The following is a 16,323-nucleotide window of genomic DNA, read 5'->3' on the forward strand; positions in this document are numbered from 1 at the left end:
TCTTGACACATCGATCAAAGAAAGGCATGTTTCCCCATTTCCCCACACAGTCTTAGCAAAGCATCGTGGGAATAAATCTTTGTGATAAAACATCACGCTCCTACACTGACACTCCAGATAGACATGATTCACACACCACACAATAACTTTTCCCAGTCGTCTTTATTAGACGGCATATCTTACAACAGTATAGTGCTGAGAATGTGTGTGTGTGTGTGTTAGCGCGTGTGAGTGTGTGTGTGTTTGTTAGATGCCGTATCTTACAACAAAAGTGCTGAGTCTGCACGAGTACACTGTGTCCTGGGGAAGGCTTCAACTCCTATCCCATTATGATGTGTAACTGGAGGGTTCGACTCTGCTTGTTTACCCCAGAAAGAGACAGATATACAGCTGATTTACAGCACCGCTGTCACTGAAAACACACAATGGAGCACATCATTGACTTGCCTTGATTTAGTCATTTGTGGGCAGTTTATCACAGTATGACAACGTTTGTTTTGCAGGATTTTTATGTGTTGACTTTAAGCCAAAAATCACAACAATAGCAGTGAAATATGCCCATCGAAATACTAGGCTTAGCATGAAATATTCATATTTTTAATATCAGCCATTGGAATAGATCATTAGACTTGATTAATTAATTTAATCACTCAATATCTCATCACTATGTGAAGGAAAAGTGGTTAATTAGCTATTCACATTATTAATTGGACAATTACACCATCTACAGCTCTTATGTAAATGAACCCGTGCTCACATAGCACATAGGGGGTGATGGCAACATGTAGATCCCTCAATAATTTAGTATTGATTTAATATTTCATTTGTGGACATACAGTATTTGTCTATGTTTCTCCCCACAGTAATTAGTGTTGTATTATGTAATACAGCCAGAGGCACTGCTGTGGTTCTTTGCACACCAGAGAGTTAGCTGAGCTTTGCTGTGTTGAGCTACAGTAGGCTTAGAAGCAGTGGGCCGGGGAACTCTAGCAGCCTAATATGGTAATACTATGAGAAGATTCACTGCTAAAAACCAACCCACACATCTAGTCTGAATTATTAATTGTGTAGATACAGTATGGTTTAGTACATTACCTAGAAGCACATGAGGCTGGTGAGAGAAGGACGGCTCATAATAATGGCTGGGATGGAGTGAATTAAATGGTATCAAACTCATGGAAACTACATGTTTGATACTATTCCATTAATTCCGTTCCAGCAATCACAATGAGCCTGTCCTCCCCAATTAAGGTACCACCAGCCTGTGCTAGAAGGAGCATAGCGGTGCACTTAATCTGAGTAAGCAATGGTGTAGATATGCAGTAGTTTAGTACCGTAAGTCAATGATGGATGGTGTTTAAAAAAATAGTTTTTAATGTGTTTACACTTGGTCAGTTTTAGCCCAGGTATTGGTTGACTGTAGCTTGGTGTGGGGTCTAGGAGAGTTTCTATGGAATGAGAAAAGGGACAGAGAATGGAAATTGCCTTACAAGATCCTTTTCCTTTGTGTGTGCTGGGTCTGATACACAGTGTGGGTCTGCTACTGTGCTTTGTACTGGAATACAAACAGCTGCACCATTATTGGAATGACGATGGGAATACAAATGAATAAATATTTTAGCAGATTTAGCAAAAAATACATAAATACAATTGTTGCCGTAAATGAGGGTTCGCCTCCAGCATACAAATAAATAACCAGCCTTCCTGCGGAGCAACACAACAACCAATCACCATTTAAAGTCTTACTTACACTCCATTCCTATTTGCATATTAAACCCTGTAAAATATGTCTTACATCTGGGTATAGATACAGTATCAGAATGGATAAATAAAATAAAAAGGCATACATAATAAAACGATCGATTTAAATTCATTAAATACAATGACTGCTGCACTGGAGGCAGTGTTTTATGATTGCTAATTCAACACGCATTTAATTACAATCATTAAAACAATTTCCCTCCCATGCTATGTTAATGAATGAGTGTTGTCCCTCTGCAGGATTCACAGCAGTGGGGCCCGATGGGAGTAGCAAGACCGTGGAGGCTGTGAATGGATCTGGAGGCCCCCTCCAGGGCACCAGGGGTGGGTTGGCTTCATCCCAAGGGTCCCCGGCACCATCCCCAGGCAGTCAGCTGAAATGGGCCCTCAAGGCCATGAAGGGCTCCAAGCTGGAGGACCCGGGACAGGGACATTTGGCCTATGTGGGGAAGGATTCCACCTGGGAGCCTGTGGAGGCCAAAGCGGGGCCCCTAGAGGTCATGACCCTGTCTACCAACACAGAGAGCTACTCTGGTGAGGGGAGAGATCAGGATGAGGACCGCAGCATCCCTCGATCCATCCTGGAGAGAGAGGACAAAGAGACAGAGGCGGAGGGAAGCGGGAGAGCAGGGAACGACTTTCCAGGTGGCTTTGTATCGAACGGTGACACGAACCCAGCCAGCGGTGCCAACAGAAGTACAAAGCCTTCTCTGTCTGGATTGAAACCCACCCAGACCCAGAGCCAGAACCAGACTGTGGCGGAACACACCACTATCTCTAAGTGGCAGCTAGGGGACCAGCCCACCACCTCACCTACTGCTGCCTCTGCTGCTGGCACCAGCCAGGGCCTAGGGGAAACCGCTGAGGAGGCCAGGGGAGAGATTGTCTATGTCCGACACACCACTGAGAAACTCCTTCCAACCACCTCCAGTAAGAAAGTTGGCTTCCCCCCTGTGATCAGAAAGCAGAGCCTGAACACAGCCAGGGTGACTGAGAGACAACGAAGACCAAATGAAGCCACCACACCTGGGGTCAGCTCCAGACCTGCAGCCCCTATGGAGCCCCTGACAACCATCAAAACCTCCACAGCAGACACCCAGAGTACAGACTCCAGTGATTCTACCAAGGAGCCACCCATCTCCATTGCATGGGTTCCAGTAGAGAGAGAGAAGACAGCTAGTACCACATCTTTGACCAGAGATGGATCACAAACATCTGCAGCTTCGACTCAGCTGACCACAGCGGTGTCCGTTCTGAAGGGCAGGGACCATGAGGCAGAGTCCAGGTTAGCCGTTTCAGAATCGTTCGTGGTGGGAAAAGGGTGGAAGCCGTTGGGAGGGATGATCCCTAAATCTAAGGAGGACAAAACCCCATTGACCACAGAGAAGACAGAGAAGACAGAGAAGACCACCTTTGGTGTCGTTGTGCCCAACTGGGGCTTTGGCCTCAACCCTTCAGGTATCTTCCCTATTCTCTATTATCGTCACCATTATTAGCCTTTATCTAATCCTACTGTGTAATCATATAATCCATTACTCATCTAAACCAGTGTTACATATCATCCATAACATGCTGCTAATCCATAGGAGGGGAGCTGAGGACCCACGCTCAATTTAATTAATGATGTTGCAGATGCTCTTTGTCTGTCTGTCTGTCTGTCTGTCTGTCTGTCTGTCTGTCTGTCTGTCTGTCTGTCTGTCTCTCTCTCTCTCTCTCTCTCTCTCTCTCTCTCTCTCTCTCTCTCTCTCTCTCTCTCTCTCTCTCTCTCTCTCTCTCTCTCTCTCTCTCTCTCTCTCTCTCTCTCTCGCTCTCGCTCTCTCTCTCTCTCTTGCTCTCTCTCCCTTGTGCTCTCGCTCTCTTCCCGTCTCTCTCGCTCTTGCTCTCTCTCTCTCTCTCTCTCTCTTGCTCTCTCTCTCTCTCTTGCTCTCTCTCCCTTGCTCTCTCTCCCTCGCTTTCTCTCTCTCTATACACTGATTATACCAAACATTAGGAACATCTTCCTAATATTGAGTTGTACCCCCCCTTTTGCCCTCAGAACAGCCTCAATTCGTCGGGGCATGGACTCTACAAGGGTTCGAAAGCGTTCCACAGGGATGCTGGCCCATGTTGACTCCAATGCTTCCCTCAGTTGTGTGAAGTTGGCTGGATGTCCTTTGGATGGTGGACCATTCTTGATACACACGGGAAACTGTTGAGTGTGAAAAATACAGCAGTGTTGCAGTTCTTGACACAAACTGGTGCGCCTGGCACCTACTACCATACTCTATTTATTTTTATTTAACCTTTATTTAACCAGGTAAGCCAGTTGAGAACAAGTTCTCATTTACAACTGCGACCTGGCCAAGATAAAGCAAAGCAGTGCGATAAAAACAACAACACAGAGTTACATATGGGGTAAACAAAACATAAAGTCAAAAAATACAACAGAAAATATATATACAGTGTGTGCGAATGTAGTAAGTTATGGAGGTAAGGCAATAAATAGGCCATAGTGCAAAATAGTTACAATTTCGTATTAACACTGGAATGATAGATGTGCAAAAGATGATGTGCAAATAGAGATACCGGGGTGCAAATGAGCAAAATAAATAACAATATGGGGATGAGGTAGCTGGGTGGGCTAATTTCAGAAAGGCTGTGTACAGGTGCAGTGATCGGTAAGCTGCTCTGACAACTGACGCTTATGTTAGTGAGGGAGATAAGAGTCTCCAGCTTCAGAGATTTTTGCAGTTCGTTCCAGTCATTGGCAGCAGAGAATTGGAAGGAATGGCGGCCAAAGGAGGTGTTGGCTTTGGGGATGACCAGTGAGATATACCTGCTGGAGCGCAGACTACGGGTGGGTGTTGCTATGGTGACCAGTGAGCTAAGATAAGACTGGGATTTGCCTAGCAGTGATTTATAGATGACCTGGAGCCAGTGGGTTTGGCGACGAATATGTAGTGAGGGCCAGCCAACAAGAGCGTACAGGTCACAATGGTGGGTAGTATATGGGGCTTTGGTGACAAAACGGATGGCACTGTGATAGACTACATCCAATTTGCTGAGTAGAGTGTTGGAGGCTATTTTGTAAATGACATCGCCGAAGTCAAGGATCGGTAGGATAGTCAGTTTTACGAGGGCATGTTTGGCAGCATGAGTGAAGGAGGCTTTGTTGCGAAATAGGAAGCCAATTCTAGATTTAACTTTGGATTGGAGATGCTTAATGTGAGTCTGGAAGGAGAGTTTACAGTCTAACCAGACACCTAGGTATTTGTAGTTGTCCACATACTCTAGGTCAGACCCCCCGAGAGTAGTGATTCTAGTCGGGTGGGCGGGTGCAAGCAGCGTTCGGTTGAAGAGCATGCATTTAGTTTTACTAGTGTTTAAGAGCAGTTGGAGGCTACGGAAGGAGTGTTGTATGGCGTTGAAGCTCGTTTGGAAACTCAGTGTCCAATGAAGAGCCAGATGTATACAAAATGGTGTCGTCCGCATAGAGGTGGATCCGAGCGTCACCAGCAGCAAGAGCGACATCATTGATATACACAGAGAATAGAGTCGGCCCGAGAATTGAACCCTGTGGCACCCCCATAGAGACGGCCAGAGGTCCAGACAACAGGCCCTCCGATTTGACACATTGAACTCTATCTGAGAAGTAGTTGGTGAACCAGGCGAGGCAGTCATTAGAGAAACCAAGGCTATTTAGTCTGCCAATAAGAATGCAGTGGTTGACAGAGTCGAAAGCCTTGGCCAGGTCGATGAAGACGGCTGCGCAGTACTGTCTTTTATCGATCGCGGTTATATAATATCGTTTAGGACCTTGAGCGTGGCTGAGGTGCACCCATGACCAGCTCGGAAACCGGATTGCATAGCGGAGAAGGTACGGTGTGATTCGAAATGGTCGGTGATCTGTTTGTTAACTTGGCTTTCAAATACTTTTGAAAGGCAGGGCAGGATGGATATAGGTCTATTACAGTTTGGATCTAGAGTGTCACCCCCTTTGAAGAGGGGGATGACCGCGGCAGCTTTCCAATCTATGGGGATCTCAGACGTTACGAAAGAGAGGTTGAACAGGCTAGTAATAGGGGTTGCGACAATTTCGGTGGCTAATTTTAGAAGGAAAGGGTCCAGATTAAAAGGCACTTAAATATTTTGTCTTGCCCATTCACCTTCTGAATGGCACACACACACAATCCACGTCTCAGTTGTCTCAAGTCTTAAACATCCTTCTTTAACCTGTCTCCTCCCCTTCATCTACACTGATTGAAGTGGATTTAACAAGTGACATCAATAAGGTATCCTAGCTTTCACCTGGATTCACCTGGTCAGTTTATGTCATGGAAAGAGCAGGTGTTCTTAATGTTTTATACACTTAGTGTATATTCCTCTCCACAGTCTTCCTCTCCATTGGACCTCAGAGAGTGCTGCTGTAAACAAAGAGGGGCTGTGAACAAGTTGAATGGAAGCAGCCTTAGTGTTATAATTAGAGGCTCTGGGTTAGTAAGACAGGCTGTGAGAGGCTGAGTTCTTAGACCCCGGCAAATCAATGTTGATGGAAGCTAGAAGATGCGAGCTGTAATTTACTCTCTCGCCCCCTGTGTCTCGCAGAGCGAAGCCCTTCGTCCAAGTTCAGAATGATACAGCATGTGTAGAGACTCAAGTTGCTCGGCCTCTCTCACTTCTTCACATTGATTCACCCTGATGGGAATGGGTTTTAAGCCTCACCCATTAATATTTTACTCTGCAGTGAAGGCAGGAAGGGAAGATAACATCCTTCGTTGAGGAGTTTTGTCTCTTGGCCTCGTTTGAAATCCACACTGTAGGGCTGACTCCCTGCTTAGAATGTTCTAGTGAAATATTTAGTGCCTATTTCAGTGGAAAGTTAACGTCTGGTAAAGGAACACTAATGTCCCATGTAGAATATATGACTATGAACTAATGATGCAATGCTGACATCTAGTAGCTGCATACCTTGGAATATCTCAAACATCCTTTATCACAGCTGTATGTACTCCTTCGTGTTCTAAATCCAAACACATCCAGAAGGCATTGTTTGCCTCTCTTAATAATTATCTTTAATCAATGGTCAGCTATTGCAGTAACACAGTCCCCAGAACCCAACAACACAGCCCAGATCTGTCCCTCTCTCTCTCTCTCTCTCTCTCTCTCTCTCTCTCTCTCTCTCTCTCTCTCTCTCTCTCTCTCTCTCTCTCTCTCTATCTATATATATATATATATATATATATATATATATATATATATATATATATACCGTACCAGTCAAAAGTTTGGACATACCTATTCATTCAAGGGTTTTTCTTTATTTTTACTATTTTCTACATTGTACCATAATAGTGAAGACATCAAAACTATGAAATAACACATATGGAATCATGTTGTAACCAAAAAAGTGTTAAACAAATCAACATATATTTTATATTTCAGATTCTTTAAAGTTGCCACCCTTTGCCTTGATAACGGCTTTGCACACGCTTGGCATTCTCTCAACCAGCTTCACCTGGAATGCTTTTCCAACAGTCTTGAAGCAGTTCCCACATATGCTGAGCACTTGTTGGCTGCTATTCCTTCACTCTGCTGTCCAACTCATCCCAAACCATCTCAATTGGGTTGAAGTCGGGTGACTGTAGAGGCCAGGTCATCTGATGCAGCACTCCATCACTCTCCTTCTTGGTCAAATAGCCCTTACACAGCCTGGAGGTGTGATGGGTCATTAACCTGTTGAAAAATAAATTATAGTCCCACTAAGTGCAAACCAGATGCGATGGCGTATCGCTGCAGAATGCTGTGGTAGCTATGATGGTTAAATGTGCCTTGAATTCTAAATAAATCACAGACAGTGTCACCAGCAAAGCACCCCCATACCATCACACCTCCTCCTCCATGCTTTACGGTGGGAACCACACATGTGGAGATAATCCGTTCACCTACTCTGCGTCTCACAAAGACACCGAGGTTGGAACCAAAAATCTCAAATTTGGACTCGTCAGACCAAAGGACAAATTTCCACCGGTCTAATGTCCATTGCTTGTGTTTCTTGGCCCAAGCAAGTCTCTTCTTCTTATTGGTGTCCTTTAGTAGTGGTTTTTTTGCAGCAATTCGACCATGAAGGCCTGATTCACACAGTCTCCTCTGAACAGTTGATGTTGAGATGTGTCTGTTACTTGAACTCTGTGAAGCATTTACTTGGGCTGCAATCTGAGGTGCAGTTAACTCTAGTGAACTTATTCCACAAATTAACTTTTAACAAGGCACACCTGTTAATTGAAATGCATTCCAGGTGACTACCTCATGAAGCTGGTTGAGAGAATGCCAAGAGTGTGCAAAGCTGTCATCAAGGCAAAAGGTGGCTACTTTGAAGAATCTCAAATATAAAATATATTTTGTATTTGTTTAACACTTTTTAGGTTATTACATGATTCCATATGTGTTATTTCATAGTTTGATGTCTTCACAATTATTCTACAATGTATAAAGAAAGACTCTTGAATGACTAGGTGTATCCAAAATTTTGACTGGTACTGTATATATATACAGTGGGGAGAACAAGTATTTGATACAGTGCCAATTTTGCAGATTTTCCTACTTACAAAGCATGTAGAGGTCTGTAATTCTTATCATAGGTACACTTCAACTGTGAGAGACGGAATCTAAAACAAAAATCCAGAAAATCACATTGTATGATTTTTAAGTAATTCATTTGCATTTTATTGCATGACGTAAGTATTTGATCACCTACCAACCAGTAAGAATTCCGGCTCTCACAGACCTGTTAGTTTTTCTTTAAGAAGCCCTCCTGTTCTCCACTCATTACCTGTATTAACTGCACCTGTTTGAACTCGTTACCTGTATAAAAGACACCTGTCCACACACTCAATCAAACAGACTCCAACCTCTCCACAATGGCCAAGACCAGAGAGCTGTGTAAGGACATCAGGGATAAAATTGTAGACCTGCACAAGGCTGGGATGGGCTACAGGACAATAGGCAAGCAGCTTGGTGAGAAGGCAACAACTGTTGGCGCAATTATTAGAAAATGGAATAAGTTCAAGATGACGATCAATCACCCTCGTTCTGGGGCTCCATGCAAGATCTCACCTCGTGGGGCATCAATGATCATGAGGAAGGTGAGGGATCAGCCCAGAACTACACGGCAGGACCTGGTCAATGACCTGAAGAGAGCTGGGACCACAGTCTCAAAGAAAACCATTACTAACACACTATGCCGTCATGGATAAAAATCCTGCAGCGCACGCAAGGTCCCCCTGCTTAAGCCAGCGCATGTCCAGGCCCATCTGAAGTTTGCCAATGACCATCTGGATGATCCAGAGGAGGAATGAGAGAAGGTCATGTGGTCTGATGAGACAAAAATAGAGCTTTTTGGTCTAAACTCCACTCGCCGTGTTTGGAGGAAGAAGAAGGATGAGTACAACCCCAGGAATACCATCCCAACCGTGAAGCATGGAGGTGGAAACATCATTCTTTGAGGATGCTTTTCTGCAAAGGGGACAGGACGACTGCAACGTATTGAGGGGAGGATGGATGGGGCCATGTATCGCGAGATCTTGGCCAACAACCTCCTTCCCTCAGTAAGAGCATTGAAGATGGGTCGTGGCTGGGTCTTCCAGCATGACAACGACCCAAAACACACAGCCAGGGCAACTAAGGAGTGGCTCCGTAAGAAGCATCTCAAGGTCCTGGAGTGGCCTAGCCAGTCTCCAGACCTGAACCCAATAGAAAATCTTTGGAGGGAGCTGAAAGTCCGTATTGCCCAGCGACAGCCCCGAAACCTGAAGGATCTGGAGAAGGTGTGTATGGAGGAGTGGGCCAAAATCCCTGCTGCAGTGTGTGCAAACCTGGTCAAGACCTACAGGAAACGTATGATCTCTGTAATTGCAAACAAAGGTTTCTGTACCAAATATTAAGTTCTGCTTTTCTGATGTATCAAATACTTATGTCATGCAATAAAATGCAAATGAATTACTTAAAAATCATACAATGTGATTTTCTGGATTTTTGTTTTAGATTCCGTCTCTCACAGTTGAAGTGTACCTATGATAAAAATGACAGACCTCTACATGCTTTGTAAGTAGGAAAACCTGCAAAATTGGCAGTGTATCAAATACTTGTTCTCCCCACTGTATATATATATATTTTACATTTTTAGTAATTTAGCAGACGCTCTTATCCAGAGTGACTTACAGTTAGTGAGTGCATACATTTTCATACATTAATCAGCAACAGAAATCGCACACTCCGTGACAAAAATATCCGTGATTAGATGTGAGTTGCATTTAAAAGAGAGATTTGGGATGAAATGCCAAGTAACCCCAGTTAGGGCTCCCGAGTGGCGCAGCGGTCTAAGGCACTGCATCTCAGTGCTTGAGGCGTCACTACAGACCCCCGGTTCGATTCCAGGCTGTATCACAACCAGCCGTGATTGGGAGTCCCATAGGGCGGCACACAATTGGCCCAGCGTCGTCTGGGTTTGGCCGGTGTAGGCCGTCATTGTAAATAAGAATTGTTCTTAACTGACTTGCCTAGTTAAATAAAGGTTAAAAAACATACAAATAACAAGCCTTTGATTTGCTCTTGCAGCTGTAGCTTGGCCTATGGAGCCATGGAGAGGGCTCTGCAGGTTCAAAGACAGTGCATACAGTTACCATAGAAATTAAGACAAGAAAATATTCCACTACAAATGTGACTTTATTGGACAATTTAATAATGTTCAATAAATTGAGTTGTAGTAGTTGAAGTCTCTCCATGGTTGTCAGAAGAACCGATGTGGATGTGGTGGAGGAGTCAGGCGCAGGACACAGAGGCTTCGTCCAAACAGACTTTACTAGTCCAAAGTGCAACAATACAATACACGACCTCGAAAACAAACAGAGGCGAAGGAACTACGCGAACATGCGTAAACATTAAACAAAACAAACAGAGCGCAAAACATGCAGCTCAGAATGACAGGCAGCCAACAACACACAATCTAACCAATACAAAACAGGGAACTTATAGGACACGTAATCAGCACACAAACAGACACAGGTGTACAAGACAGACCAAAGCAATCACACCACGAAACATACAACGGTGGCAGCTAGTACTCCGGGGACGGCGAACGCCGAAGCCTGCCCGAACCAGGAGGAGGAGCAGTCTCGGCCGAAACCGTGACAGTACCCCCCCCTTGACCCCGGCCTCGGGGACGGCCAGGAGGACGCGGACCCGGGCGCGTGGGATGCCCACGGTGGAACACAGTCAGGAGGGATGGATCGAGGATGTCCCTCCTAGGCACCCAGCACCGTTCCTCCGGACCGTACCCCTCCCACTCCACGAGATACTGGAGACCACTCATCCGGCGCCTCGAGTCCAAGATGGTCCGGACCCTGTACGCCGGGGCCCCCTCGATGTCCAAAGGGGGCGGAGGGGTCTCTCCTATCTCATCTTCCTGGAGTGGGCCAGCTACCACCGGCCTGAGAAGAGACACATGGAACGAGGGGTTAATATTTTTGTACTCAATAGGCAGTTGTAACCTGTAACACACCTCGTTCAATCTTCTCAGGACTTTGAAGGGCCCCACAAACCGCCGACCCAGCTTCCGGCAGGGCAGGCGGAGGGGCAGGTTTCGAGTCGAGAGCCAGACTCGATCTCCCGGTGCGTACACCGGTCCCTCACTGCGGTGGCGATCGGCGCTCGCCTTTTGTTGACGGATGGCCCGCTGCAGATGGACATGGGCAGCGTCCCACGTCTCCTCCGAGTGCCGAATCCACTCGTCCACCGCAGGGGCCTCGATCTGGCTCTCGTGCCACGGTGCCAGGACCGGCTGATACCCTAAAACACACTGGAAAGGTGTTAAATTGGTGGAGGAGTGGCGGAGAGAGTTCTGGGCCATCTCTTCCCAGGGGATATACCTAGACCACTCCTCCGGCCGGTCCCGGCAATAGGACCTCAGAAACCTACCCACATCCTAGTTGACTCGTTCAACCTGCCCATTGCTCTCTGGGTGGTACCCCGAGGTAAGGCTCACCGAGACCCCCAAGCGTTCCATGAACGCCCCCCAGACTCTGGAGGTGAACTGGGGACCTCGGTCAGACACAATATCCTCGGGGACCCCATAGTGCCGGAACACGTGGGTAAATAGGGCCTCGGCGGTCTGTAGGGCAGTAGGGAGACCCGGCATTGGGAGGAGACGACAGGCCTTGGAAAACTGATCCACAACGACCAAAATGGTGGTATTCCCCTGGGACGGGGGTAGGTCGGTCACAAAATCCACCGAGAGGTGGGACCATGGTCGTTGTGGAACGGGCAGGGGATGTAACTTACCCCTGGGCAAATGTCTAGGCGCCTTACACTGGGCGCACACCGAGCAGGAGGAGACATAAACCCTCACATCCTTAGCTAACGTTGGCCACCAGTATTTCACGCTAAGGCAGTGCACTGTCCGGCCAATACCTGGATGTCCAGAGGAGGGTGATGTATGAGCCCAATAAATAAGACGATCACGAACCTCGAGCGGAACGTACGTCCGCCCCACAGGACACTCGGGGGGAGTAGGGTCGGTACGCAGTGCCCGCTCGATTTCCGTATCGACCTCCCATACCACCGGAGCCACCAGACAAGACTCCGGCAGTATGGAAGTAGGCTCAATGGACCTCTCCTCTGTGTCATACCGCCGGGACAGGGCGTCTGCCTTACCGTTCTGGGACCCTGGGATGTATGTGATCTTAAAAACAAACCGGGTCAGGAACATGTTCCACCTAGCCTGACGAGGGTTCAATCTCCTAGCTGCCCGGATGTACTCCAGGTTACGGTGATCAGTCAGAATGAGGAAAGGGTGTTGAGCCCCCTCAAGCCAATGCCTCCACACCTTTAGGGCCTGGACTACAGCTAACAGCTCCCTGTCCCCAACGTCATAATTGCGCTCCGCCGAGCTGAGCTTCTTGGAGTAGAACGCACAGGGGCGGAGCTTAGGTGGCGTGCCGGACCGTTGTGACAGGACTGCCCCAATACCGGTCTCGGACGCGTCGACCTCAACTTGGAATGGTAAAGAGGGATCCGGATGCGCCAGCACCGGGGCCGAGGTGAACAGGTTCTTCAGTTTGACAAATGCCCTGTCCGCCTCAGCTGACCACTGCAAACGAACCGGACCCCCCTTTAGTAGGGACGTAATGGGAGCTGCAACCTGTCCAAAACCCCGGATAAACCTCCGGTAGTAATTAGCAAAACCCAAGAACTGCTGCACCTCTTTTACAGTGGTTGGAGTTTGCCAATTACGCACGGCCGACACACGGTCTACCTCTATCTCCACACCAGACGCGGACAACCGATAACCCAAAAAGGAGACGGACTCCTGGAAGAACAGGCATTTCTCTGCCTTGACATACAAGTCATGCTCCAACAGTCTTCTCAACACTCGGCGCACCAGGGCTACATGCTCGGCTCGTGTAGAAGAGTACACTAGGATGTCGTCGATGTACACTACCACACCCTGCCCATGCATGTCCCGGAAAATCTCGTCAACAAAGGATTGGAAGACTGAAGGAGCATTCATTAGCCCGTATGGCATGACGAGATACTCGTAATGACCCGAGGTGGTGCTAAATGCTGTTTTCCATTCATCCCCCTCCCTAATGCGCACCAGATTGTACGCGCTCCTGAGATCCAACTTTGTGAAGAACTGTGCTCCGCGTAATGATTCCGTCATAGTCGCAATCAGTGGAAGAGGGTAACTGTACTTAACCGTGATCTGATTGAGACTACGGTAATCAATACACGGGCGCAAACCCCCGTCCTTCTTCTTCACAAAGAAGAAACTCGAGGAAACCGGGGAAGTGGAGGACCGTATGTATCCCTGTGCCAAGGACTCGGCTATGTAAGTCTCCATAGCCGCTGTCTCCTCTTGAGACAAGGGATACACACGGCTCCGCGGAAGAGCCGCTCCTGTTTGGAGATTTATCGCACAGTCCCCCTGTCTATGAGGTGGTAGCCGTGTTGCCCTCGTTTTGCTGAACACAAGTGCTAAGTCCTCATACTCGGGGGGAATGCGTATTGCGGGCACTTGGTTCGGACTCTCTACCGAGGTCGCCCCTAAGGAAACACCTAGACATCTCCCTACACACTGGGCAGACCACTCCATAAGAGCCCTCTGTTGCCACGCAATAGTAGGATCATGGGCGCTTAACCAGGGAAGCCCCAGCACCACGGGGTACGCAGGAGAGTCAATCAGATAAAACTGAATGATCTCCTCATGACCCCCCTGCGTCGTCATCTTAAGTGGTGCTGTGACTTCTCTGATCAGCCCCGACCCCAACGGCCGGCTGTCTAAGGCGTGGACAGGAAAGGGGGCTTCTACCGGCCGAAGGGGAATTCCTAACCTATAACAAAATGCCCGATCAATAAAATTCCCAGCTGCGCCTGAATCTACTAGCGCCTTATGCTGGGAATGAGGTGCCACCTGTGGAAATCTCACAGGAATACTCATGTGACCAACAGAGAGCTCTGGGTAAGTGGGGCGCCTACTCACCTGAAATGACTCCCCAGTGCGTGACCTGTTGTCCCCTCTCCCAGGAGACCCTCCCCAGCACCTGGCCGCGGTGTGTCCTCCACGGCCACAGTTGGTGCAGGGGGTGGCCCCCCTCGGGTTCTCTCTCCTCCTCTCTCTAGCACCAGCACCCCCGAGCTCCATGGGAATCGGCTCGGAGGTGCTGGAGGGTGGAATGGACGACCCCCACTCGGGACGTCCGCGGGTAGCCAGCAGGGTGTCGAGACGAATGGAGATGTCCACCAACTGGTCGAAGGATAGGTTGGTGTCCCTGCAGGCCAGCTCACGACGAACGTCCTCTCGTAGGCTACACCGGTAATGGTCGATGAGGGCCCTCTCATTCCACCCCGCATCCGCCGCTAGCGTCTGGAACTCCAGTGCGAACTCCTGTGCGCTCCTCTTCCCCTGTCGGAGGTGGAACAGACGCTCCCCCGCCGCCTTCCCTTCAGGTGGGTGATCGAAGACCGCCCTGAAGCGGCGGGAGAACTCCGCGTATGTGATGGTAGCGGCGTCTATTCCCCTCCATTCGGCGTTGGCCCACTCCAACGCCTTGCCGGATAGACAGGAGATGAGGGCGGAGACGCTCTCGTATCCCGAGGGCGCTGGGTGTATGGTAGCCAGGTAGAGTTCCACCTGCAGGAGGAACCCCTGACACTCGGCTGCAGAACCGTCATATGCCCTCGGGAGCGAGAGCCGAATGCCACTGGGTTCCGGTGCTGAGAGAGGAGGACTGGCCGTTGGTGATGGGATGGTGTACGAAGGCGTGGGCGCCTCTCCAGTAACCAACCGGCGCAGAGTATTGGACACCTCGTCCATGGCGGCCCCAAGTTGCCGGATCATGGTGTCCTGATAGCTGATCCGTTCTTCCAGCGACTTGGGTGCCGCCACTGCTCCTGCTGACTCCATAGTAGGTGTGTGTTGTTCTGTCAGAAGAACCGATGTGGATGTGGTGGAGGAGTCAGGCGCAGGACACAGAGGCTTCGTCCAAACAGACTTTACTAGTCCAAAGTGCAACAATACAATACACGACCTCGAAAACAAACAGAGGCGAAGGAACTACGCGAACATGCGTAAACATTAAACAAAACAAACAGAGCGCAAAACACGCAGCTCAGAACGACAGGCAGCCAACAACACACAATCTAACCAATACAAAACAGGGAACTTATAGGACACGTAATCAGCACACAAACAGACACAGGTGTACAAGACAGACCAAAGCAATCACACCACGAAACATACAACGGTGGCAGCTAGTACTCCGGGGACGGCGAACGCCGAAGCCTGCCCGAACCAGGAGGAGGAGCAGTCACGGCCGAAACCGTGACAATGGTATTCATTAGTTTTCCATCACATGCCACGTTGGACACTGGACTTGTTCCATCACTGCATCTCCACATTTTTTATATATATATATCAGTATAGGGTAGTGTTGTAGTGTGCTGGTCTCAGCCCCCTCCCCTGTAACTATCCATTTATCACATGGGGATAAGACCAGCTAAGTCTATGTCAACTAAAGCTCCACTTCCCCACCACTCCTTCATCTCCCTGACTCACATGCCCTCCAGCTAAACACATACAGATGGACCCACATAGGCCAAGCTCCCGATGGGATAAACATGCAGAATCACAAATGTGTAGTCCATGATCCCCAGACCCACACATGTACACATACGCGCATGCACGCACGCACACAGCACACACACACACACACACACACACACACACACACACACTGAAATCAGGACAGGTTGATACTCCAGAGAAGGGGGTTTTGGCGCTATTACTTTAATTACTACTAGGCCTAATTTGCATAATGTATAATCTAAAGGAAATGTAATCAGTGACATTGTGGCACAGTATCTGGAAATGTTGGAACTGTATTATTTTATATTGAAGTACACCGCAAAGGCCTGTCAAAGTCTTACACCATTTATCCACCTTCTTGTTTACGACCTGCTTCATTCTTTATAAGGTAACCCTGCAGGGAGTTTACACAGAGACTCCCAACTTGGCACCCATGTGCAGAG

The 16,323-nt window shown here is 48.2% G+C and overlaps 1 protein-coding gene across 1 annotated transcript in view; it reads left to right on the forward strand.

Moving 5' to 3' along the window:
• The window catches only part of LOC311137549 (neurocan core protein-like), a gene marked incomplete at both ends in the record, with an annotated part of 173,515 nt that overhangs the window by 23,568 nt on the left and 133,624 nt on the right, over positions 1-16,323 (forward strand). The window contains one exon of the mRNA XM_084172070.1: positions 2,002-3,219. Coding sequence (XP_084028196.1) covers positions 2,002-3,219 — 1,218 coding nt within the window. The remainder of the gene's footprint in view (positions 1-2,001; positions 3,220-16,323) is intronic.

The sequence above is a fragment of the Coregonus lavaretus genome, assembly GCF_964263955.1.
Source record: "Coregonus lavaretus genome assembly, chromosome: 11".
In the NCBI taxonomy this organism is placed as follows: Eukaryota; Metazoa; Chordata; class Actinopteri; order Salmoniformes; family Salmonidae; genus Coregonus; species Coregonus lavaretus.